General features: G+C 42.5%; 1 protein-coding gene across 6 annotated transcripts in view; it reads left to right on the plus strand.

Annotated features, from left to right (window-relative positions):
* Nucleotides 1-27678, plus strand: part of COL18A1 (collagen type XVIII alpha 1 chain) — a 219602-nt gene that overhangs the window by 134868 nt on the left and 57056 nt on the right. For all 6 annotated transcript variants that reach the window (XM_048485027.1, XM_048485023.1, XM_048485025.1 and 3 more), the window contains 3 exons: nucleotides 6148-6692; nucleotides 19619-19702; nucleotides 20466-20525. In XM_048485027.1, coding sequence (XP_048340984.1) covers nucleotides 6148-6692; nucleotides 19619-19702; nucleotides 20466-20525 — 689 coding nt within the window. The remainder of the gene's footprint in view (nucleotides 1-6147; nucleotides 6693-19618; nucleotides 19703-20465; nucleotides 20526-27678) is intronic.

Genomic DNA, 27678 nt, shown 5'->3' on the forward strand with positions numbered 1-27678 from the left:
ATGTTTCATGCCCTAGGTCAATTCTTCCTAGAGAAATTTCTCATGCGGGCCTGAATCAGAGCCACAGGAGAGTTGTTTCAAGGATTTCCAGTTGGAAAAAATGCATGCAAAAACACAAATTGTAGTAGAACTGAACTACTTGCTGTTGTTAATTAGTCCCCATTCCTGAGTCCCTGCCAGAAAGGAACAGATGCTGATTCTGTGTTATGTTTCACGCAGGCCATGAAAAATCAGTAGAATGCTGTCCCTATGGATTGGAGGGGGTAGGGCAACTTGTATAAAGAATCTAAGAAAGAATTTTTCAATAAAGTTGCCTTTGATACAGTTCTCAAGATACAAGTTCTCAGGACTGTAGCTAGAATGGCAGGAGGGGGACGAATTGGTCACTTTGGGAGTTTTCCAGGCCCCTCCCCAAATAGACATCTTTAATTTTAACATTTTTGCTCTTTTCCATGTGAAAATATATGAAAAAAGCGTGCACACAACATGTTACTCACTTTCTCAGGGCAGAACGAAACATTATGTTATAATGAACATCCTACATAATGCTGATCTAATATGCCTGTGGAGGTGTGGGGTATTATTTGTGTGGGAGAACTGGAAACTACAAGGGATGCTGAAATATGACCATTAATTCTCCCCTGTAAATATGAGCCCTCCCCCCACCCTAGTAAATGAATCCTTCCTTCAGTCTGGACTTGCTTCTGGTGGGGTTGCCTGTCAGGAAGAAAAAGCAGCCCCAAGAAGGAGAATTTTCAGCAAAGTACAAGTGGGTTGGTGATGAGTTAAACTCCCTTCACCCAACTGAAAGTGCCCTCCCTCAACATTATCATCCAACCTGTAATAAATATGTCGGTCAACCCTCTATAAAAATCAAATGTGTGCAAACTGGTAAGTACTTGACACTTTAAAAATGATTGACATGATGTTTAGTTTGATTACAATGATGTAGAGGAAGAATCTTTTTTAAAAACAACATAGTTAAATTTAAGAAGTTGGGTTTTGCACAAGGGGCCCTGCAGTATGCCTTGAGCCCCTCTCTTCAGAGACAGTTCATACACTGAGCACATTACATGAGCTGCTTTAAAGGAAAAGCTTGTGTCATGAGTTGAACAATATGTTTAGGTCCCACCTGTAATCTAATTACAATGCAAATAGCAGCCTATAAAGTATACAGGCAGCAGAACATTTCAGCTTTTGTCTTTATTTTTTGTTTGATGAAGCATGTCTAGCTCCAAGTTTTTGTGACCCTCTGGGCAAGATAATGCCAACACTGACTCACAGTTGTTAAATCTGCATACAAAATGCTATTATTGTGAATGGTACACATATGTTCATGCTTCTTGGCAATGAGTTGTCAACTCTGGCAGAGAAACCCAGCTGTTTAAATGCCCTTTTGGGGAAATGGGCCTTAAGTATTTCATTGTTTTCCCAAAAGATTCTTGAACCTAAACTTTGAATTATGAAGGTATCTATTCTGGTTCCCAAAGTATAACACTGTATAGTCAGGAGCAGGACCTTTTTGGTTGCAGCAACCCAGATTTGAAATGCCCTCCCTTTGGATGCTCATTTAGTACCAGGTTTGTTTCCTTCCAGTGTCCAGCAAATACTTCCTGTTCTTCCAAGCTTTTGGTTGAACTGGTTTGTCCTCCTTTGTCTCTGTATGCTGGTTTTGATTCTACTCTTCTTTTTTGTCAATTCTGTTGCTTTGTTATTTTTTTTTAGCTTGCATTTAGCTGTGTACATTTTATTCTTGTTTATTAAATTTTATTTTGTTGAATTGTTTTCCTAGTACTGTGATTTTAATGGTTTTTCTCTCCTCTGATGGGAAGCAGACTTTGGTTGAGGAGGTGCAATAGAAATTTTTTAGATTAATAAACACCAAAGCAAGACCAGTTGTTTTCACTGGAATGTGTCAGTTAATGTTTATGCACCATTTTAGCTAATAAGTGAAAAATGGTTTGCTAGACTACACATAAGAATTAGTTTCCCATCTACGTTGTCAAAAGTGTCTCTGCAGACCATGTACAGTATTTCTCAATACTTAGTATCATATTCTTAGCCCAGCATATCCTCGCCTTGTGGTTTTATAGATCACTGGTTCTAGCTGCCGGCGTGCTTTGTTCTCTGCACGTGCTGTGGTTCAGCCTTTTAATGTTCATGAGTTTGCTCTCAGTTTTAATTGGTTTTCATATGATTATACTGTGTAACTATAGGGCACATAATTTGAATTAAACATAATTAAGATCGTATCTCAGGGTAACTTAAATACATAGCTGAACTAAATGCATCTGTGCTGTTGTACTGCTTTGTGCCTTGTAATATGATTAGTAAGGCTTTCTCTCTGGGAAGTCCACATGATAGTATAAGGCAGAGGTCAAAATTCCAACTGGCTGCTGCCCTGGAAAATCAATCTGTGGATTTTCATTCAATTCAGTTGTATAGGGCTTTCTCCTCACAGTCAAGAAGTCTGCTTTTTCAGTATTCCCAATTGTATGGAGAGATTGCTACCTATGAACCTCCTTTCTGTGAATGCACATCTCTTGGGAGGCAGAGCTTGCCACTGCATACCCTGCCTTGTCCTGCATCTCTGCCCCAGGCTTATTCAGTCTCATTTTATATGCAGTATGAAATGGCTACTCTTAGAGCACAGAGGTAGGATGCACATGCCAGTGCAATAGGGAGAAAGTTGCACTGAGAGGTTGCTACAGGTGAATCTCCTTCCAGTGAATTCACATCTTTTGAGAGGCACAGCTTGTCACTGCAGTGCCCTGCCCTGCATTTCTGCTGCTGGCTTATTCAATCTCTACAAATATGTAGTGTTATATGGCTATACTTATAGCTCAGAGGTAAGATGCACACACACACTTAACAGAGAGGAAAATTGTCCTAGGAATTAGGTCCTGGTCTGCATCCACTAAGGCTGTTTGCTTAATGAAACCCCAAAGAATGCCCCAAAGAAGAAGTGCCAAGACGTGTGTTGTCTTTCTACAACACTAGCCCTTTGGGACTGTGACCTTTTGTGGATCAGCAGTAACACACTGGTTTTGTCTTGCTTGCAGCTGTTAGGCCTGTTGAATCAGGAAGGACCAAAAGTTTCACTTTCTGAGCAATTTATTGAGCTGTGTGATGTAATCTATAAAATGTCTTAAAATTTGCTGGAACACAACGGGCCATTTCATCCTGTCAAATGCCTTATCCTATATCTCTAGACATAATATCTGCCATTTATTCTGTGGAATTTGGGGGGGGAAATAGATATAGAATTCCCTTGGAGTTACAGAAAAACAGAGGATTATGTGTATGTAAAGCTGGAATCAGGCCCCTCCTTTCATAGAGGTCCTTTAGCACCAAGTCATAGATGGATTCTGCATAGCCCAAATATAATGGGTATAGAATGTTATGTAAACCATTTTTGTGTGTGTGGGGGGGGGTCTTCACACAGGTCTCATTCCCAAAATGAGTTTGGTCCATTTTATTTCCCTCAACCAGGAATTTCCGAAAATTGCTAAACCAGCAATCCTTTTACACAATCCCGGGTTTGCGGCACTCTTGCACGAACACCATAGGCAGGAGTCACTTTATTTCCTTCCCTCCTACCCATTTACTTTAGGTTCTGCACTGTCCACTGTCAAGGGCAATCCACCTGCCCCGCCACTCTGTGCAGGTTGCCCAGCACATTGTGGGCGGATTCTATGAGTGCCCAACAGTGTAAGAAGTCCTGCAAGCATGTTTTCTCCCTGTGGCAGTATGACCACCATATAGATCTACAGCAATACATTCATTATTGCCCAGCTGTTGCAGGGAGGTCCCTTTTTCTTTTCTTTTGTGTATTGCACATGCGCAGCTATGCAGGTGCAGCCGATCAGATTGTGAGACAACTGACATGTGGGGGTTTGTTTCTGTTTGCCTGCTCAGCTACGCACGTGTTGCAGGAAATTTTTAAAAAGAGAAGTGTCTCCGTGCAAAGGTGCAAAAGCAACCTGGATTGTTTCCATGGGCTCCAATCGCTGCCTGAATGGGTGAAGGGCACATATCTGAAGGGGAAAAAGGAAACGGGTTCCTTTATATAACTGAAACCCATTATATATATGCTGTACACCATATGATAGAAAAATCCTGTGGAATCCACCATAGTGGTAAAAAAAGCAATGAGTGGAAGTGATCTCTCATTTTCAGTTTGTCCAACTTTGTTTCCTCAAGCTGTTCAAATTTACTACTTTGCTTGTAAGAATCAAGAGAGATAACTGATGCTGCTTCTGTAATCCACCCTGAGCCCATGGGATAAAGTGGATTATAATGAACAAAGATGCAAATAAAATTGTTTCCAAATATCCAGTGATAACTTAATAGCTATATGCAGGATCTGCTGCAAATATTTCAGACTAAGGCTTATTCACCATTGTTATAGTCCTGCCATCAAGGAAAAGGGTATGCTCGTACAGGAATGTTTATCAGTGGGAAAGAGACATTTGTATGAGCAGGGCATTATTCACCATTTACAAGTTTTGTAATTAGCATTATCTTCTCAGTAGAGAAACACACAATGTCCATAAACGTTGTGCTCTTTCTGTATAAAGCTACCCCTGTTTTGCTTTCCATTTCTTGTGCCTGTTCAGCATCTCTGTGCTTTTTTAGACAGAATCACAATTCTGGACGGGCCATTAATTGTACGCTCTGTGTTTTTGCTTTGTTCTGTTCTGCTAGAGGATTTATAGCGCTTTAACGACTTATCTGGAGGATTATCAAAGATAGTTCAACTATTCTCAAAGACTAGGTCTCTGGTTTTGGGGGGAGTACAGATGTTTGTAATAGTGGAACATGCCTTAGTTTGTGGATCATGCCATTTTGAATGCAAAGTTTTCCAAATTCAAAGGGACTGAAGGGAATGCACTGAATGTACTTGCAACGAAGAGGATCTCCAAATGCAATATATATGGTGCTCAGCTAGAAGTGCAGATCAGAGAATCACAGAGAAGAATGAGGACAGTTTTTTAAAAAGAGAGCCACGGTCGCAGTGACCAATCAAGACAGACTTAGCTAGGTCACATGTTAAAGATTAGGGTAATCATTTCTCACCATGATTGATGTAGCTGCTTTCCCCTGAATAAATTGTCTCCTATGATGACAAGATGAAACTGACTAAACTGGCCAAAAACAGCATTTGGAAGGGAGGTAATTGGATCAGCAACACCTAAAATATGAATAAATGCAGCATGCTGAAAAGGCCCAAGTCACTGCACATTTTGAAAGCGTTGTTTGTGTTAATACTATTACTGTTGATAAACTCAAATATATTCTGCAAATTAGTCTGTATTGATGATTATTTTTCCAGATATTCCTTTATAGATGACCCATTATTTCGATGACCTTTGGAATTAGAATATTAAATAGGTACCGTAGTCATTTAAAATGGTTGAGGTATCAGGAAGGAGGGTTCTATGGGTAAAATTTTTCCTTGTGTGATATTCAAGATAAGAAAAGAAGACTTACGTTGCAGTATTATAAACTAATTGAATTAATATGAGAATCCCTGTTTACCAGTGTGTCGCTTCAGTACGAAGCGTTCCTCTCTCAATAGTGTGTTGGCTATTCAGTTAGTAGATGAGTTTGTAACTGAAATCATAGCTATGTTACATATAGAGAGTTCTTCAGCCCGTTAGCAAAATTGATATGTTGTAAATATATGGAGGGCTGAACTTCTGATATATTAGTCGATTCCAACCCTGGGAAAAATGTATTAGACTGGTTAGGAAACAGCAGTGGGGAGAGTCAAGGGAAAGAGATGAATTCACCCTTTCTGCCTCTTCCATTTGCGTAGGTCTGCTGACAGAAGAAGGAAGGTGGGGTGATTTGGTCCATGTGGGTTCTGCAATCCTGGGAATAAATTTTCCTTGGGTTGGAGTTAGCTGCTGGGGGCAAGAGGACAAGAGAAAGATATCTGATCCATCTGTCTGTGGAGCTCTAGATCCAACCCATAGTAAGAAGTTGGTGAGAATAGATTGAGCCAATGAACACTGCTCAGAGATTCGGGCTACATCATTTTTTACACAGTCATTATTGGAACTTTCTACTGTACGAATTCCTTCTATATTGTACAAAGTTGTCTTACTTGAATCTGAGATGTCTGTTTTCTTCTCTTAACAGAAAATGTCAGCCCAGAAGTTGGTCTCTTAGAGCTGATTGGGGAACCCCCGCCAGACCAGATAACCAAAATATATGGCCCTGACAACAGTCCTGGCTATGTGTTTGGACTGGATGCCAACACTGGCCAAGTGGCCCGTTACCACCTCCCCAGCCCTTTTTATAGAGACTTCTCATTGCTGTTCCACATTCAGCCCACATCAGACAAGGCAGGAGTGCTTTTTGCCATCACAGATGCTTCCCAGTCGATTATCTATGTTGGTGTGAAACTTTCAGAGGTGAAGGATGGGAAGCAGCAGATAATCTTCTACTATACAGAACCTGGCTCTCAGAACTCCTATGCTGCTGCCACATTCACGGTCCCTTCCCTTGTCAATCAGTGGACACGCTTTGCCATCAGTGTCGAGGAGGAAGAGGTGGTTCTCTATATGGACTGTGAAGAATCTGAACGAGTCCGCTTTGAGCGCTCGCCTGATGAGATGGAACTGGAAGAAGGCTCTGGGCTTTTTGTGGCTCAAGCTGGAGGGGCTGACCCAGACAAATACCAGGTGAGCATTGTTAAACCCAAGGGATAATTTTGAAAGACATATGGTGTTTTTGTTGTGAATATGAAATAAAATTCAAACAAATTATCCATTTGTGTTGGAATCAGAACCACAAGAAAATAGAGACAAAAACAAAATGTCCATAGACATGGATTGGACCTGTCCGGTTTTCACCAGGCAATTTTCTCCTTGGCCTTGTATTTAGGCTGGTGCCTCCTTTTCTGTTAACATACACAGTTATGTTTGTGAGAATGGGGGCTCCAAAGGGAACTGCAAACTCAGGGTGCAGGAGTAATATATTTCTATGACAGACAAATTACTGTAACTTTGCCAGAGGCCTTGCTCTTGGGTATGAAGGGGTGGGGGGAGAACTGTTGTGCATGTAAACAAGTAGTGTAACTGATATTCCTTAATGCACTTATTTTTTAGTTGATTTACTGTTTAAGAGCTAACAAGAGAAACAAGCTCTGGTCCAGCAGGAGCTGTTAACTTGCATATGTTTCCTTACATTCTCATCTATTAGTAGCATAGTATAGCATGGTTTAGTATAGCATGGTTTGGGGAGTGTAACCATAAGTAGCCAGTCTTATTCTATCCTTGCACTATTCCAGCAGACTACAGTCTCCATGGAAATGAAGTAGCTCTGCAGTGCTGCACAATAGATAAGTTTGTTTATGCTGAGATATCCGTAATTTAATTCACTTAAAAATTTTTTATCTGATATGCATGTTAATCATGTATATGTATTCCAAGCGCCGGGGAGCTATTGTGACATTTTCTTTTTTAATTATTCAGTATTATGGGGAGCCAGCCAAGGGGTATCACCAGTTCTTTTGTGCGACGATGGCAACTTTTCTCTTTCATCTTTGGAAGCTCTTTTTCTTTGTAGATACTTTTGAAAATGAATCTGAAGCTTCATTTTGTGATATCATTTGAAGTAAAAAATGCAGTGGAAGTAATTAACATTTTTCATCAGCAAATTCATCTCTAGACACAGGCAGAATTTGTCAGTCTACTGACCCCTGTGATTAAGACTGGGCATCCCCACTGAGATCAAGCCTTTTGCTGCATTCTTCTGTTGGGGGGCTCAGGAGAGGCAAGTATATTCTGGTGTTGATACCTCCTAACAAAGCACGGACTTTCTACCCGTGTATTGTTAAAATAAGCCTACAGCTTGTTGGGGTAGAGTTGCCTAACGACTAAGGTGCTTATCAGTTCTTTATCTGATGTACATGCAAAATTTGCAGCTTACAGAGACAGTCTAGGAAGAGGGAATATTCAGCACTAGAATCAGGTGACTGAACTGGGACTTTTGAGATTCAAAGAAGCCTAGCGTAGGCATAGTGGTGGCAGGGAGCTCCATTTCTTGAGCAGTTATTACATAGCTCTGATATAAACGTGAAAAACAGAAGAGTTGTGAATGAGAGCAAGCATGGTTTTGAAGTGTATGCCAATGCAAACTTTTGTTTTGCCCCATTGGCAGATTAGTCAGATTGCAGCTCAACAATTTATGATATCTCAGGAATACTGCCTGTGGGTGTTAAAGCAGTTTCCAGATGGAGAAACAGTTAACGTAATAACAAATACGGTGATTTGCCTTAGGGTCATGAAGAGGATTAAAGTCATCAGAGCCCTCAACTGGGCCAGGATGGAAAATACAAAAGATGCCTTGATCCTCTTTCTACTGCACACATGTCTTTGTATATAGGATTTAAAAGAAAACGACTCATTTTACTTTTGCAATGTGTTACTGAATGTTTATCCCTTGAGACATCTTGTCTCAAGGGGTTGTTTGTAAATTGTGGTATTGGTGCAAATCAAGAATCTGTAGAATGTACACCAAAGGATTGTTTATTTTTTTCTTCAACCTTTGCTGCATCTGTAGTGGCCACACTTGACAAACTGCAGTTCTTGACTACATATATAGTGCAAAATTTGTTTTAGAGGCTATTTCCAGACTGTATCTTAACCAGGAAAGGCTTGGGATTGCAGTTTCCTTGCCAACTTCTCCCCTATGGACATGTGCCAAATAAAGCACCCAGTTAGTCTGGAATGAGGCAAAAAGGGCATTGGTCAGATGATTCTGGGTCATTCACAATCAGCATACAGAGACCTTCATTGGCACTGGAAGTGAAGTGAAGGTCTGCTCAGTTTAGTCAAAGCATCTCAAATAGGGATTGTTAAGGCTGCTTTTCATTCTAGAAAAGAAAGTTTAGTTCAATATTGTTGCTGACAGTGCAGGAATGACTTTCATCCTGATCCTAAGTATTTATTTTAGAGACCTGCCTCAGATTGTTGCAGCCAGGATTATGTGCTAATGCCCTGGGTCACAGTTGTGCTAATGCCCTGGGTCACAGTTGTTAGTACCATGTCCTCCAGCAATGCTGGACAACACATTCAGATTACCACAGATCTATTCTAAATTTTTGCAGGGTATTAGTGAAACTAGAGGTGTGTAGGCATATCTGGGATCCTGTGCACCAGATTATTGCATCATAGGGGATTATGGGATGTTCTTTTAAACTGGAATCCTAAGGATGCATTTCTGGAAGTAAGCCCTTTTGAATACCATACCATGGAACATCCTTATGCATAGACCTGTGCAGAACTGCACCTTTGATTTTTGGCAGACAGTGGAAATCAGACAATTGTACTACTTCTGTGGAGGCAGGAGGTTACAGATGTCCAGCAGAGTTGGTTGTAATGTCTGGAAACAAGCATTTAATTGTTGGTGCAAGAAGTCTCAGATTGCCAGTGTACCTGGGCTGCTGGTGATGCCAATTTTAGTAGTAGTCCCCATCTTAAACTGACCGGTAATAGTGTATGTTTTAGTTTGGCATGTCCTTTGGGATTTCAGGAAATATTTTGTTGGATTTCAGATGTATACAGTAGCTGTTAGGGTTAAATAAATTCTAAGGATGAGTGGATTATCCTGAGAAGTATAAACAACTAGGCTAATGGAAGAGAATTGTTTAGAAAATGCTATATATAAATAATAAACACAAACCATCTTCTTACTTTAAAGGGAGAAAAATCAGAACATTAATAGTGGTCACTGCCTGCTTCTTAAGGCCAGGGATTTGGAAAGAAACTGGAAAAACTGGAGTGTTTCCACGCAGACAATTTGCTCTGGGTTTTTTGGAAGCTTTCGTGTGCCTTGGTTGTGCATTCAGCCCCCTTGCAGATTTCCTCATACCTCACTGCCTGTTTCTCATACCTGTTTTGATAGATGTTTTCTTGAAAGTCTGTACACAGAGCAGGCTATGAATGGGAGGTGTGGCTTTTGGGCTCTCCCCACATACATAGGTACCATTTTTGTGTCTTACCTCATGCCTGCTATTCCCTCACCCCTGTTAATGGAAGGGTTTTGCCTTTGTTTACTAAGGCCAGGCGGGTGGGGGCTTGCCTGCCCTGGCCTCTCTCTCTTCCTTCTATGCACTCTGCCTGACTCCCAAAGCCTCAGGGAGTGAAAGGAGAAATGTTGTGGCATCCCAGCAGAACAGGCAGGCAGAGAAAGCAAGTGCCAGGGAGGAGGAGGGTATATGGGAGAACAAGGAGCATTAAGAAATTTGTCCTAACACTGAGTCTGCTTGGAGAGGCAGGAAGAATCACTGCTTGCTGGCCAACCCGCCAGCCTCTTCTCCAGCCTGGATTTGGTGGATAGCTGCAGAGAGTGGGTGCTTTTGTCTCACCAGTTGTCGCTGGGAAGCTCCCAGCAGGAGCACAGATGGAGCCTCCCCCATTTTCCCCCATCAGTTGAGGAAGACCAGTTGCAAGGGCGATAGTGGCAACCATATATCAGTATATCTTTCTGTATCCCAAATGTACCTCCAAGCCTTACTTGGGTAGTATGGGGTGTGTGTGTCTGTGAAGCAAGGAGAGGATGTTTTGTTTAGAGTAACAGCAAAAGAACATTGGCCTCTATGTGATTTGGCTTCATGGCATCATTGCGTAGGCAACTCTGATGGGTTGCACTTGCCTCAGGAAGAAGCACATGCTATTTTTAAAAAAAATGGTGATGAAGTTCCAGAACAGGGAGAGAACCAGTTGTTCTGACCATGCTGAAACAGAAAGCAAAGGCAGTTGTGAAATGCACCCCACCCCCCAGCTTCAAAAAGAACTTTTGTCTTCTTCTGAAGATTATAATATGTGAAAATTCAGTGCAGACTTTAACTAGAACTTGTGTCCAAATTCTCACTTTCCTCTGTATCTCACAGTGGCGTCAGCCTTTCTGTGTCCAAAGATTAGTACAATGAACAATGGGAGGCTGTTCTGGATAATGTTTGAGAGAGCACACAGTGAAATAGAAGCTGCTTTGGCAGGATTTTTAGGAAGTATTTGATGTTCACATTATTGAACGAAGGTCCGCTAAACAGTAATTACTGAATAAAAGGCTAGGGGCTACTTACAAAAGTCCAGCCCATCCTTGCCTACTCTCTCCTAAGAACAAGGAGACCCTCATGAACTTTGTCTGAATTTCCCCATTTTAGGTCATGCAGTATCTTGCCGCCACTAACCTGTTCTTGCCTGTCTTCTGTTTTCCATTCTCCTACCCTGGGAGCATGAGATGGTCCAGGGGAGTTTATTGTAAGAGATGAAATACATAAATCCTGCTTTTGATCAGACAGTCTTGACAGACTTCCAAGAGCAAGATCTCAACTTGCAAAACATCTGGAAGGAACTTATGACTATTTGGAAAGGGCTGCTTGAGGGGTAGAGTTGTGGGTGGTGAGTGGATACTAAATGCATTGTCAAAAAGCTACAGTGAATGAAAGCAAAGGAGAAATGGAAGCTGGAGATTTTAATATTTATGAACTCTTTCATTCATGCTCAAAACAAGCCAGGTTTACACATGGCTGCTTTTTAAAAGTAGCTCAGCTCAGCCACAACATAACATGCTGTTTGTGTGCAGTGTGTCATCACAATTTCCTCCACATCACGACAGTTCTTAAAGGATGTTTGTGGTTTCGTAATGAAACTGACCTGATACTCTAGAAGTGAACTGATGTGCAGGAATGGCTCTCTATGTAATCATTACAGTCTCACCATAGTAGCCACAAATTATAGTTATAAATGTCCCCAATTTGGATTGAGACAGTGGGTTCAGGAAGAGGGGGCTTCTGCATTCTCCCACACACTATTTTCCCAATCTAAAACAAGCCCAGGGAGTGCTATTTAGAAGGTGGTTGTAGAGCTGTGTGTGCAATGATAGGTTACATGTGCAGTCCCTTGACAAGGCACAGGGCACCATCTGGGCTGTTTCAAGTCAGGAAAAATGGTATGGGGTGACTGTTGGGGTACCTTTCTCTGTATATGCTGTGACAGTAATCCAAATCAAGCCCAAATTTACTTGGGAATTAAGTTTCCAGACTAAAATCAGGTCGAAGAACCCAGAAAACACCATGGGAAACTGTGACTTAACCCTGCACCGAGCTATGTAGTGGACCTTTATTGAGGGTTAAAGTTTGATCTTTCCGGTTCAAATCAAAGCATTGTTTGCTAGAAAGCTTTCTCATTTCCTAATATTGTGTATTTGAATAAACTATCATCCAGAGTCATCAAATGCTTAACTGTTTCATTAGAGGGATGTGTGCATGTGTTTGAAGGAGAGACTGGATATCTTAATTTACAAATTATAAAAAGGCATGCATAATTCAGAAAATTTCCCACCTGGAAGGCATGGAAACAGCTGGCAGGTTAAAGAAGAGTCATTAGTTGTTAAAATACTGTCTGCATGCTGGCAAAGATTCAGAGTTTCTGCGCAGTCCTGTTTTCATTCATTATTAGAGGGACATTGATGGGCTGTTAGTGGAGATCTGGTGCTGATTAAAGCCCTTAATAACCACGAACCTACATATCTGCAGGACCACTGCTTTCACTATGTTACGGCATGACCCTTTCTACATTTTTTGTTTGGTTTAAAGCAGATTGATGTTGTAGGTGGGGAAGCTGCCTTGTTTTTTTGGACTGTGGCAGATGACACGATGATTGCTTTGTTTACATGCTAAACCTGTGGGCACCTGCTCTGGAACAGCTTTGAAGGACAGCTGCATACACAAAGTGTTGGTTAAAAATGTTATCAAGTCCTCTGTGATTCATGTCAGTGACCCTCATTAAATCAGCTCAGTCAGCACAGTAGATTAGGAATGCTCTCCCTGTTGGTTTCCAAGGGTTAGCTTGCTGCCTGATAGTCACGCTGTGTGCATTGCTCAAATGTGCTTCCTCTGTGTTTAACTAACAAGAATGAAGTTTGATTATTTTGAAATCACAACATCTAGATAGGATCACACTCAATTCTTTGTTTAAAGGTGGAAATCATACACACTGCTACACATGTGCCCCTATTTGACTCAGACTGTAGTGTGCCGCAAAGGAAAGTTGCCAGAGTAAACAATGTTTTCAGTGTATTGTTGAAGGCTTTCATGGCCGGATTCAACTGATTGTTGTGGGTTTTCCAGGCTTTGTGGCCGTAGTCTGGTAGATCTTGTTCCTAACATTTCGCCTGCATCTGTGGACTGTGGCAGATGACACGATGATTGCTTTGTTTACATCCTAAAGTCTGTTTCACACTGTGTCTAGTGAGAAAGGAAAGTTTAGTGAGGTATATTGTCCACTGGTTCCCCACCCTGGGACATGGACAATATATCCCACTAAACTTTCCCTTCTCACACAGAGTAAAACAGACTTTTCTCCGTGATACACCTCTGAAGATGCCAGCCACAGATACAGGCGAAACGTTAGGAACAAGATCTACCAGCCCATGGCCACACAGCCTGGAAAACCCACCACAACCAATGTTTTGAATGTTAAGGTCCAAGCAGAGCAATTAGATGATTCAAGCACATGAGCCTGTAATCACCCCACAACGTAAAGGCCAGTTACCAGGATCACTGTGCAGTCTGATCTTGGGATAAAAGTTTCTATACAATTCCAGTTATGGGCACTGGTCAGATCAGATGGCACATATTTGTTTCAGAGGAAACTCAGTCTCTCCTTGTGCTTAGATTTATGATTCTGGTAAACCAAATGTAGGCACCATGTGTGGTTGTGTTAAGTTTGCATTGTGGATTCATTACTGGCATTTGTGTCACATGAGCAGTTCCTTCATGATATGAAGTAAAAATTAGCCAGTCCTGAATGTTTATGAAAATGTAATCACTTTGTAATAAAGCAGACTGTAAAGGTGTGAAATTGTTTAACAGGTTAACTTTAACCTCTGCCTACAGCTGCATCTACTCACTGTTGGTGTTATGGTGGCTTGGTGTTATGAGACTGAGGCTGATAAGGCCTTCTGTGTAAAAAAGCTGGCACCCAAGTGTGGAACTGCTACAAGAAATGTTGTAGGAACTGCTACAAGAAACCTTTTCCCTTATTGAAATGCAGACATTGGTCGCGACTCTGGTAACTTGAATGTTGTGTGGTTACGATGCAGAAAATAAATTATTGTTATACAGAATCCTTACATAGTTGATACTGCTCTCTTGCAGTATTTTTCCCCACTAATATCATCACCCCCTTGTTTCCAGTTTATCATACAGACAGGGGACAGGTGCCATCTGAACAAACCCTAATGTACCACTATTTTGGTCAAGCAGGTGTAGTGAATGACCTTCTGCTATTAACCTTCATCCTTATTCAAATGGGGCCATTAAAATTATACTGACCGAAGGTCTTTAAAAGAATTGTATGAACAATTCAAATAAGATTCTGTTCTTCTAGTAGTAAGTTGCCATTTCGACTGTAAGGGCTCACCCAGAGGTACTGAAACAGTAGGTATGTGTTTGTAGCACTTAGAAATGCTGAGCCAGTGAACATGACCTGCTAAAACTCCTCTGTCCAGAACTAGAGTCAAAGACTCCCTAACACAAAAATGGTGATCATCGATTAGCTCCTCCAACACAGTCATTATGTTTTTCTTGCGTCTGAATTGTCACACTAAATAGTAAAGTCTTGGACAGCGCAGGAGTGTTGTCTCTGTTTCCAGATCACAGGCAAGTTTTTTTAAAAAAACAATTAAATGTTGGAACATGTGCTTAGATGGGACATGATCTATTTGACAGTTGGACACTCCCTCCTGCTAGTGCCGTGTGTAAATCAGTGCAGTGTGCATAACCAAGTAACGTGTGCAAAGACTGATATGGCATGGGCATCGGATTGGCACCTGGTTTGTATATTAGTAGACACAGTCCACTCAGTGGAAGAAACTTGGAAACAGCTGTGTCTGGCGGAGCACTTTGGTGGTGGTTAGCAAATAAACGGATCTGAACGGTGACTGTGTGTCTTGCAGTTCTTGTTTGCCTTGCACCCCTCAAGGTGTCCTACTCTCGTGTAAGCCGCTGCTTCGACAGGTTATGGGCCCAGATTCTGCCCTTACTCGAGAGTAGCTGTTTTTGTTGCTGTGTGCGAAACAGTTCCCGGCTGCACCATGGCTGCTTCTTTTGCCGGTTTGCCTTTCGAGCGGCTGACAGAGCACAACTATGTGACCTGGTGTTTGAAGATGAAAGCCTATCTTCTGCGTGAGGATTTGTGGACTTTTGTGTCAGCTCCCTTACCCGCGCAGCCCTCCGCGTTGGAGATAAGAGCTGAAGAGCGGGCAAGAGCATCCATCATCTTGGCAGTAGAAAGCTCCCAACTGCTCTATATTAAAGACGCAGCGTCTGCATCGGAATGCTGGAACTTACTCAGAGGCGTCTACCAGCGTGAGTCTGTTGGAGTGAAAGTCTTACTAACAAGACAGTTGCATCACCTCAGGCTACGGAAGGGTGACTCCGTCTCTGAGCACCTACAGAAAATGCGAACGTTATTTTCTGAGCTGGCTGATCGTGGTCTGCTTTATGAGGACTCACATAAAGCCTACCTGCTGATTTCGTCGCTGGACGATTCGTGGGAGTCGTTGGTCAGCAGCCTCCAGACAGTTGCGGATGCCGCCTTAACTCTGGACTACGTCACCTCGAAGTTGCTGGACTGCGAACGACAGAGGGAATTCCAGAAGAGCGTTGCCGAGCCTCAGAGGGAAACAACTCCTGAGAGTTCGTCCGTCGTGCCTGCTGTTTGTGCGACCAGGCGTTGCTACCGGTGTGGAGCTCCTGGCCACTTAGCAAGAGCATGCGTGAAAGTGCTGGACCGACGGAAGCCCAAACAGAGACAGAAGAAGGGTCCTGGGAGAGGGGACTCTGCCTCTTCTTCGTCTGCTTTTTTGGTTACGTGCACTAACAAGGACAGAGATGGAACTTGGCTCATTGACTCTGCCTGTTCTATGCACATCGTGAACCGTGAGCATTTGCTTACAGAGGATCAACGTACCCCAGACATCAAACACGTGTGTTTGGCAAACGGGACTCCAGCCTCTGTGGAGAAGCAAGGAACAGCTTACGTGCCTGCTTTGCATGGACACATTAAAAATGTCCTTTATGCGCCCCTGTTTGATTTCTGTTTGCTCAGCGTCGCTAAAATGACGACAGATGGGTATGTTGTTACTTTTGCTGATCAAACATGTACAATATCTAAAAATGATGTTGTGTGTGCGCGAGGGAAATTGTTAAATGGCTTGTATTATTTAGAACACAGTGATAATGGTACTGTCTGTATGTCTGAGAAGGTAGCAAATGTGTCAGTGTCTAATGTTCCTCCTCATGACCAATGCATTCATTATTACCATCGTGTGTTTGGACACATGAACTTCAGAGCACTAGCCAACCTAGTAAAGGTGTGCGGTCTGAAGGTAAAACCCTGCAAAAAGTTTTTGGAGTGCTCTGTGTGTGGCAGAACCAAAGTGAAGGCGTATCCTTCAACTGCCAGAAGCACCAGAGAGTCTGTCCGTCCACTCCAACTGGTCCATATGGATCTTGCAGGACCGTTCCAACTCAGTCAGGGAAAAGCGAAGTACCTAATGGTTCTGTGTGACGATTTTAGTAGGTACACGTACTCCTTTTTCCTAAAGTCGAAGGCTGAGGCATTTCCAAAGTTCAAGAACTGGGTGGAAATGATAGAGAAGGAGCTGGGTCATAAGGTGACTGCGTTGCAGACGGACAGGGGGGGAGAATGGACAGGTAATCAATTTCAGTCTTGGCTGGAAAGAAGGGGAATCCAACACCGCAAAACGAATCCTTATCGGGCTCATGAGAACGGCGTATCGGAAAGAAAAATAGCCGTACTTAAAAATATGAAAGAAAGCATGCTGTTAGATGCTGGTTTGCCAGAATACTTCTGGGCAGAAGCAATAAATTCAGCCACATATGTGCTGAACAGAATGTGGTCTTCTGTAGTAAAACAAACCCCGTTTTTCCTGCTGTATGGGAAAAATCCTGACTTGTCAAACATGAGGATTTTTGGCAGTAAGGCTCATGTGTTGGTGCCACCACAGCAGAGAAAGACAGGTGACCCCAAGTGGCAAACTCTGACCTTTGTTGGCTTTGAACCACTGACGAAAGGATTTCGTTTCTTTCATCATTTTGGACGGGTTGTCATCTCCCGGAGTGCTAATTTTGTTAAGCATGCGAACTGGGAGAAAATCCACTCAAACACAGAGGTGTTACTTCCATTTACTGAGCCTGAAACAGTTAATGGACAGCAGGCTTTGCCAGCTGCTGTTCAAGGTCAGCGCTCAGAGAGTGTGAAACGTCCGAGAAATAAACAAACTGTCTCCTCTAGTGAAGAGTCAGAAGGGGAGGAGGTGGAACGAACTATCCCCCGCACATCCAAAAGGATAAACAAGGGTGTACCACCTGACCGGTACGGTCACAGTCAGAATGTTTATGTGTGTCAGACTTCTGTTTTTGAACCGTCCTCCTATGCAGAGATTTTATCTCTTCCCACTGAAGAAAGAGAGAAGTGGGAGGAAGCTATGGAGGCGGAACATAGTACCCTTGTTAAACAAAATGTGTTTGTAAAGGTAACTGCACCCCCGAAGCAGAAAGTAATCGGTTCTAAGTGGGTATTTAAGAGAAAACTGTTGCCCGATAATAGGCTGATTTATAAGGCAAGACTTGTTGCTCGGGGCTTTGCGCAGGAAAAACCGGAGGAGGAGAAAGGGTATTCTCCCACAGCCAGACCAGAGTCTTTGCGGTCTGTCCTTGCCCTAGCGAGCAAGTATGACATGAGGTTACGCCATTTTGATTTTCAATGTGCTTACCTTAATGCTCCACTAAGGCAAAACGTCTATATGGCGCCCCCTGCTGGTTATGAAGGCGATGACCCAAACATGGTTTATAAGCTGCAGCGTTCCCTGTACGGCCTGATTCAATCTGGGAGGAACTGGTACTGCTGCTTAGATGCAAAACTGAAAGAGTGTGGGTTTCATCGTACCTCTGCTGATGCCTGTGTGTATGTAAGAGGTCAAGCATCAGACAGAGAAATCATACTGGTGTATGTTGATGACATTTGTGTATGTACTAAGACTGACCAGCAGGCAGAAAACATCTACAAAGAACTCAGTGAAACCTTTGTGGTGAAAGATCTAGGTGAAATAACCCACTACCTAGGCATAGACATTAAACAAGTAACAAATCAAGGCTTCTTCATGTGCCAGAAGAAGAAAATAGAAGCCATAGTCAAGAAAGCTGAGTTAGATCGCAGGAGAACTGCTGCGACACCGATGACTGTAGAGTTTTGTAAAGGATCTGATACAGAACTGTGTAGTGATCCAGAACTATACAGGTCTCTCTTAGGAAGCCTACTGCATATCGCAAACTGGACGCGACCAGACCTGGCTTTTGCCGTAAGCATGCTAAGCCGCCATGCTGCTAAACCAACGCAGCATGACTGGATAGGTCTGACCCGTGTGATAAGATACCTGAATGGTACTGCTGATCTTGGCTTACTGGTCAAAGCAGAGAAACAGAGCAATGTGCTAAGTGCAACAACAGATAGCTCTTTCGCTGACGGTGAGAACCACAAGTCATGCACAGGATTTGTAGTGACTTATGCAAACGTACCAGTATCCTGGCAGTCCCACAGACAGACCTCAGTTAGTCTCTCAACTGCTGAGGCTGAGTTCTGTGCCATCTCTGAAACATGCAACGAATTGATCTGGTTGAAAGCATTGTTGACAGAGTTAGGGGAAACAGTACAACAACCAATCCCCGTGTTAGAGGATTCACAGACAGCCATTCATCTAGCAGAGACAGAGAATCTAAAGGCTAGAACCAAGTATATAGGCGTGAAATATGAACAGGTACGAGAACTTGTACAATGTGGGTTCATTAAGCTGCAGTATGTGGATTCAAAGTCAAATGTAGCTGACGCCTTAACCAAGCCTACTGCTAAAGAAAAGTATGTACTTTTATGTGAGCAACTGAATGTACTGTCTGTATCCAATGTATAAAGTGTAGATATGTAATGTCTGTCAAACCGATCATGGAAGGGGTGTTGGAACATGTGCTTAGATGGGACATGATCTATTTGACAGTTGGACACTCCCTCCTGCTAGTGCCGTGTGTAAATCAGTGCAGTGTGCATAACCAAGTAACGTGTGCAAAGACTGATATGGCATGGGCATCGGATTGGCACCTGGTTTGTATATTAGTAGACACAGTCCACTCAGTGGAAGAAACTTGGAAACAGCTGTGTCTGGCGGAGCACTTTGGTGGTGGTTAGCAAATAAACGGATCTGAACGGTGACTGTGTGTCTTGCAGTTCTTGTTTGCCTTGCACCCCTCAAGGTGTCCTACTCTCGTGTAAGCCGCTGCTTCGACAATAAATTGATTCTGCCAGGAGGATTCTCTTAATTATGATTCTGCCAATGAATACACGAGACAGATCATATGTATGGGAAAGAAATATTGGCTTAAAATCTAATGAGTAAAGTAATCATCTGTTAGATACAGGCCTGAGGCCTCACTCAGAGGGCTATCCCACATCTTGGGAGGGGGGATTGCTTTCTGCTACTGGGAGGCTGAAGATTAATGTTGTGCATGGTTCTGGCTTTGTAGGGTATAATCGCAGAACTGAAAGTGAAAGGAGATCCTCGGGCAGCTGACGTCCAGTGTGAGGAGGATGAGGATGATTCTGATACGGTGAGTGCTCTCTTTGCAGCTTTTGAACATATAAAACATTAAGCCGTTTTAAAGATGTCAAACTAACTGTCCATCTCTTTCTGCTCAAGATGCTGAGGATTAAACCTGAGGTTTCATCTGTGTTAAATACTCTGCCATGAAACTTTGCCCTTCCTGATAGGTTGAAGTTTGGAATTTTCTCAAAATGTAGCTTTCCGGAATACATTTTTTAAAAAACTAATAATCTAAAATTCCTTTTCTTTAAAAAAAAAAAGAGAGAACAAGGGGGTTAACTCAAAATCCAGCAACTAAATAAAGTAAAAAAGTGTATATAGAGACAAAAATATAACAGTGGTAGCAGATCCACACATAACTTTCGGTAAAAAGTTTCCAAATATCTAAAAATATGTCCATATCCAATTGTTGTCTGTTTTCCATGCGTTCAAGTATTGAGTTCTAAGGTCCTCAATCCACTGATTTACTGGCGGTGAGCATTTATCTTTTGAATATTAATATGAGTCTTTTAGCTGCAGTAAGGGCACAGAGAGTCCATTTTTGTTGACCATCCGTTACCTCTAAAAGCTGTGCTGATAGTTTACAAGTACTTGAGCTTCCTCACAATTAATAAGCACTCTAATTCTTGGAACAACTATATCCCAGAGTTTGTTTGTAGGGAAACAGTTAACCAGACCAAATGGGTTAATATAATGAGTGCAAGCAGCCATCACAGTCTTGGCCTGATTACTCTCTTCCTTCCTTCCTTCCTTCCTTTTTATTTTTTTAGATATCTGGAGATGGTGGTAGTGGTGCTGAAGAAAAGCCACAGTCCCCAGGAAAGGAAAAGGTGTGTCTTTGTGTGTCAATTGTATGCATTGTTTCTAACAGGGAAACGCAAGTGATTAACAATAGCAGTAGCAAATGAAAACTGACATTTTCTCTCCCCGATGATAAAAAGCTTCCCACCTTCTTGGCCCTTCTGTAGCTAGCAATTGCATCTGTTACTGTGTGTTGTGCCAAAATATAGTGAAATGGATTGAAGACAGTGGATGTAAGAGATTATTAGTTTAGAATTCCCACTGATGCTCAGCCTCACTCCCTGGGAATTTCAAGATTATTGGTTCAAACCTGCCTTACACCAGAGGTTGTGAGAGCTGAGGAGGACTGTTAAAATTATTTTGAAGGTCATTAATTCATAGGATCAACATGAGTTGAAAGTTACTTGATCTCTCTCTCTCTCTTTCTCTCTCTCTCTCTCTCTCTCTCTCTCTCTCACACACACACACACACACACACACACACACACACACACACACATCTTAAAGGCTAACAAAATTGATTCCATCTTAAGCGTTCATGAGTCACAGCTCACTTCAACAGATGTGTAAAGAAATGCCCTTGTAAGCTCCCTTGTTCTTCTAGGTTTCTCCCTGGGAAGCTGGAAAACCCTGCAGTCATCCCAAGTCTCTGTTTGTCAGTGCCACTCTTTCCCCTCACTTCTGAGGGTACACCAATAATTAACTGGATATCACCTGCTGCCACCACCACCACTGAAATTGAGTTGCACCTGTTACAAATGGATCTGTGTTGCTGTTCAGAGGCTCTGCCTAGTTCCTATGTCTTCTGCTTTACTCCTAAAGGTTAGAACAGGGACTGTCTTGAAATTTCACACTTTTGAGCTATTGTGCTCCAGGGATGGTAAGCCTATGCTGTTCTTCCTGTACCACACTTCAGATAGCAAGACCGAATAGGTGTGGTATGTTTCCAGAGATCAGGCTTAACATTCAAAATACAAGAAAGTTTAATAACTGAATTAAATGCATACACATGTTCTGTTCAGATATTCAGACTGAGCAAGGGTACAAAGAAGAAGTGAGAACACTTAATCCTCTTTCCCTACACTCAGGACGTATCCTAAGCAAATATTAATTAGGGCAGACTAGTTTTTCCTGAACTTGCAGTACTTTAAAGTCCAGAATTACTTTGGTTCTCAGAATTGGGATTTCTCCCCATTGTTCCTTGCCATGGGGCAAGGTGTACCTATCCCTGGGATTGGCTTAGTACTGCATGGCTTAAGCCTCCCTGGTCAAAAACTGTAAGATGAAAAATAAGATTGACGAGAGCTTCTTCTCTGTCCAGAGAATTTATAATCTTCCCTTGCTAGTGTCTGGTCCCCTCCACCCACAGGAAGAGATTACTTTCTAGAATTTAAGTGGGGCATTCAACCAAGGTGTGAGATGGTAAACCATTTTCCTGTGTTCTTGATGGCTTGATCCTCAGCCCCCTCCTTCTTGTCAGGAACAAGTTTGCCTCTGGATTTTATCTCATGAATACAGCTATGGCTGACATATTGAGGTGAATTTTAGGGTGCAGGGCATTTCTCCTCGATGCATGAAATGTACCTCCGGTAGGCAGATAAACATACTTAAAGCTACATTAAATATAAATGTATTTGTCTACTAGATATATACCCCATGCATCTTATGAAATAAGCTCTGGCTCGTGAAAGCTTATTTATTTAAATATCTGCTTTTCTCTCCAAAGAAACTCAAAATAGTTTACAACAGTAAAGAACATCACATGAATGAACTGAACCACAAAACACAACAACAAGCTACTTCTTGGGCCATTCCTGGATTAAATAGTTGGCTCATCTGAAGGAACAGGCCACGAACCATGGACTGAGAGTCAGAAGGCCAGGAGTCCTTTGGCTTGTGCCCTCAGTTGCATGGAGGCTTGCACCTGTGGTCACACCTAATTTTTACATCTGCAATAGGAGGGGAAAGTAAACACTAAACAATATTCCAGCTGTGAAAGCCTTCAACAATACACTAAACAAGATGTTACCGCTGACAAAGATGGCCCTGCGTCATAGTGAGCTGTGATTCACGGAAGTTCATATTGAAGCAAATGTTGTTAACCTTTAAGTTGACACGAACTGTTTTTCTCAGTCTTTCTCTCCGTGTTACAAAATCTTTGGCCATGCTTTATTCTTATAACTGGAAAGGACAAGCAAACAGCAGGATGTTACAATATATGATCTGCAGCAAAGACTTAATGAGTGGTGGGTTGAACTGTCTAGTCCCAAGTTTTCTAGGCTTTTATAAGTACCGGTAATAGCCAGCACCCTGCCTCATGCTCAAAAACAAAATAGCAGCCCATTTTAGAAAAGGATTGGGGTAGTATAGTTCCTTAAACATAATCCTAACCAAAGTTGGCTTGTGGCATTTTTTCATCAAACTCAACTTTTGAAAAGTCTGAAGTACAGTAATATTTTAACAGTAAAGAATGAATGTTGGCGAGCTCCTTGGTTTTGAAGAAGGCATATCATGTGTGAATTGCCTATATAATATATGTATGCACATGGCTGTTGTTGTTTGTAAAACCTAAGGATCAGCAATGCATTGTAAATTTTAGTTACTGGACGGAAGATCTCTTTTCATATCCAAGAGTCCAAAGATGGTCTGCCAATTATCATCTCTCCACCAGATGTGCACTGCAGCCTGGAAACTTGCCTCTCTGTGGTAGAAATGGCGATTTTAATCTAAACAATGTGTTTGGGCTTAGAATTGTTATAATGTTGAGGATGTGAGGCTGATTCAGGGCATTTGAAGCAGTGGCCAAACTGAACTCCTCGTTCCCTATTAATGAACATTGCCTGCTTGTTGGGTTTTGGCAGCATTCATTTTGTTCAACTAGGTTTCCTTAGCTCTTTTCAGTGATGCATCGCATTATTCCGGACTGACTGTTGACTTTTTCTTCGGATTACCTCTCTGTCTGATCAGCTGGTGCTGATGCCTTTGCTGGCCATAGTTAACACCACTGATCTGTGCTTTTTAAGAAGTGCTTTTTAAAAACCATCCCAGCAGTAAGTGGAATAAGCAGGATTTTTTTTTGCATGCGAGACATCTCTCTCTCTCTCTCTCTCTCTCTCTCTCTCTCTCTCTGTGTGTGTGTGTGTGTGTGTGTGTGTGTGTGTGTGTGTGTGTGTGTGTGTGTGTGTGTGTGTGTGTGTGTGTGTGTGTGTGTGTGTGCGCAATGTTGTCAGTCTTGGTCCAGTTCATTGGCCTTTAAGGCCCTCAGACCCACAAAGGCATCAGCCTTTTTCTCTCTGCTGAAAGATCTGATGTCTTCAAATGTTAAATGATCCAAAATCTTTAACTTGGAAAACCTTCTCATCCTTAACTTCAAATGTCTGCCCCTTGTCTGCAAACAAAACAAAACTGGGAATACAATGTTTTTGTCTTCTTCTGTAAGATACTCCTCTTCAATAAATGTAAGATACTCCACTTTGGCAGAAAAAGATGAAATGCACAGATATAGGATGGCTTAACTACTCTACATTTGAAAGGGACCTGGGAGTCTTAGTAGACCACAAGCTGAACATGAGTCAGTAGTGTGATGCAGCAGCCAAGAAAGCCAGTGCAATTCTTGGATGCATCAATAGGAGTATAGTGTCTAGATCAAGGGATGTAATAGTGTCTCTCTATTCTGCATTGATCAGACCTCACCTGGAATACTGTGTTCAGTTCTGGGCACCACAATTCAAGAAGGATATTGACAAGCTGGAACGGGTCCAGAGGAGGGTGACCAAAATGGTAAAATGTCTGGAATCCATGCCCTATGAGGAGAGAGTTAGGGAGCTGGGTATATTTAGTTTGGCAAAGAGAAGGTTAAGGGGTGATATGATAGCCATGTTTAAATATTTGAAGGGATGTCATGTTGAAGAGGGAGCAAGATTGTTTTCTGCTGCTCCAGAGACTAGGACAAGGATTAATGGATTCAAGGTGCAGGAAAAGAGATTCCACCAAAACATTAGGAACTTCCTGACAGTTAGGGCTGTTCGACAGTTGAATTCACTGCCTCAGAGAGTGGTGGAGTTTCCTTCTTTGGAGGTTTTTAAACAGAGGCTAGATGGTCATCTGTCAGGAGTGCTTTGATTGTGTGTTCTTGCATTGTAGGGGCGCGGGGGGGGAGGTGTTGGACTTGATAGCCCTTGTGGTCTCTTCCAACTCTATGATTCCTTTTTTAATATTAACTGTAGCTTTATCCCTTTGTTATGGAAGAGAGTATGTATAATGGTTAGAGTGCATAGCTATAGAAAGACTGAGGGTTCAAACTGACAAGATATGTCTGTCTCTTCATAAAAGGCAGCTTGTGCAATCTCTCTTTGCCTTACGGACACACATGGAAGGGATAGGAGGTTTAACCCTTCAACCTTATCTCAGTTCTGCTGTCTGAAACTAACCACCCTACTCTGTCATTAACATTTTAAAGGATTAAGATATATCCTTTAAAAATATGTGTTCTCATCTTCCCAGTAGGGAGAGGGTGGGATGATGATGATAATGTCGTCTCAAGCTGACGGTTACAGCTGCAGGTTGGAACTCCCTTTCCTCTTACCTGTTGATGGCCAGGAAGGGAGGAAAAAGCTTCTTGACATCAGTCAGGAACTCAGCCCAGGAGCTTAGTAGAGAGGCAGGATAGGAGGACACTGCATTGACCACTCCCAAAGGCTTGCAGCCTGACTGGGAATTGGTGCCCTCAAAGGAGGTGAAACTGGCTAGCAAAGGACCATGCAAGTGGGAATCTTAGAATCATAGAGTTGGAAGAGACCCCAAGGGCCATCAAGTTCAACCCCCTGCAATGCAGGAACACATAATCAAAGCACTTCTGACAGATGTCCATCCAGCCTTTGTTTAAAAACCTCCAAAGAAGGAAATTGCACCACACTCTGAGATGGTGCATTCCACTGTCGAACAGCCCTTACTGTCAGGAAGTTTGCCCTGATGTTTAGGTGAAATCTCTTTGCCTTCATCTTAAACCCATTACTCTTGGTCCTAGTCTCTGGAGCAGCAGAAAACAAGCTTGCTCCCACAGTGGCAGGTTAGTCAGCAAGGAGGGAGTGCCATTTCAGGAAGCTGCTGCCGCCTGCCCCTCTTCCTCAGTGTAAGCTCACTGGGGCTCATTCCGCACATGCAGAATAATGCACTTTCAAACTGCTTTCAGTGCTCTTTGAAGCTGTGTGGAATAGCAAAATCTACTTGCAAACAGTTCTGAAAGTGGTTTGAAAACGCATTATTTTGCATGTGCGGAAGGGGCCAAAGTCGCAGGAATACCATAGGAGGTGCTGGGGGGGGGGGGCGGGGAGAGCAGGGGGGGAAGGATGAGTGCATGAGGCAGTCTATCCAGAAGCTCGGGAAATGTCCAGAAGCCAGAGGTGGGGGTGAGCTTGGTCCCTGCCAAGAGGATGGTGCAGCAATCCCTTTAAGACGAATGGCAGGACAGAGGCTGCAGAGGATACAGGCTGGCTAGGGACCTAGCAGCCTGGGAGGGTGAAGCAGCGGCATGTTCTTCCCCACCTTTATCTGAGGCCAACACACCATCCAGGGGACTAGACCCAAGTGCAGCAGTCAGGGAGTTATTGGAGGGCACAGCTGGGGGCTTGACTGATAATAATAGTAATAATAATTTAAAATACTAATAGAGGAACAGGTTTAGAATAGCAAAACAGAGTGGAAAGTAAAGGCTTAAACCCTCACTCTTCTTTGTATCTAGGTAAACTGAGGCTGCATGAGCCTGTAATTTTCATTTTATGAACAAACACCTCCCCCCCCAACACCTCCCCCCGCGCCCCACAAGATCTCTGACTCATCTGCAACAAATAAAAAAATAGATTAATATATTTCCTGTAGTTCCACTGCAGTGAAACTTTTAATACTAATTTTTTTCACTTGACTGTAAATTGCTATTGATACAGTTTACATGTCAATTTAGGTTTTGGGAGGTTTTTTTGCTTAAGAAAGATGGATTTAAGATGATACGGTCTTTGATTTCTGGGTTCATGCTGCTATGGAGCAAATTTCACAAATTAATTTTCTTCTGGCATTAGTTTGTCTGTTCTTGTCATCAGCTCCAGATGCTGAGGATTTTTGAAATAATGTGCAAGGATGTTTTACAACTCTGTGTGAGGTCACTAACATTTCCTCCCAAAGTCTTCCCAACAAAGCAATTGTATCTTGCCACACACAGCATATGCGTTGGAAGTAGTTCTTTCTGTTCTCTGGTCCAAGCTTTTCATTTGCCACTTTTTCTTTTTATAGTATATTTATCCAAGTACCTTAGCTAAAAGTATCAGGGTCTCTGAAATGTAATGTCACCTCCATGTTTATCTTCCTTTTTGTAAAAAGGTATATTTAGGAGTCACCACTATTATGTCCACAGTCACAGACCGAATGATGAATGGGGTTCAGACCCTGTGGTACTTCAAGATTTGTTTTGTTTCTTCTCAAAAATTAGACAACTTTGAGAGCCTGCTTTCTCAAAGTTCCTAACTGCTTGGTTTTGAAATAAGTGTCTCCCTCCCAGCATGAGCCAAAGTGGAATTATGTTGCCAAAACAAGCACTACATTGCAACTAGGTGGTGACAGGCTTCCCACGACTAGGTTTTTCCAAGTATGCTTTTTTACTTCCTGAAATTAGTCCAGATTTTGTGGGCCATATGGAATCCTATGTTCATTTTAATGTTACAGCAATGAACACAGAGGCTTGGGTCATGAATGAGAGGTGTTCATGTGTGTTCTTACGTTCTATAGAATAAATACAGCCATGTATTTATCACTCAGGCACACAATTGGTAAATTTAGGGTGACCTTTCAAAGGGTTTTTAAGGCAAGAGAGGGAAAGGGAGGGGGCCCGGCATCTGGACATGACCCACCCACCCTAGCGGAGGGAGAGGGAAGGGAGGGAGGGGTGGCATGCAAGGGAGGGCAGGGAAGGGGAGGAGGCCTGGCATCTGGACATGGCCCACCCATCCTAGCTGAGGGAGGGGGAGGGGAGGGAGGGGTTACAAGCTTGCTTCAATGTTTTTACCAAGTCTGGAAAGAAATAATTTTAGGCAGTGGCATGTGAGCAAGCAGCTAACATCCCCAGGATATGTTCTCATTTACTGATAAATACAACCATCCAGCTTTCCCTGCTTGACCCTCCTTCCCTTTGGC

The sequence above is a fragment of the Sphaerodactylus townsendi genome, linkage group LG02 (genome assembly GCF_021028975.2).
Source record: "Sphaerodactylus townsendi isolate TG3544 linkage group LG02, MPM_Stown_v2.3, whole genome shotgun sequence".
Classification (NCBI taxonomy): Eukaryota; Metazoa; Chordata; class Lepidosauria; order Squamata; family Sphaerodactylidae; genus Sphaerodactylus; species Sphaerodactylus townsendi.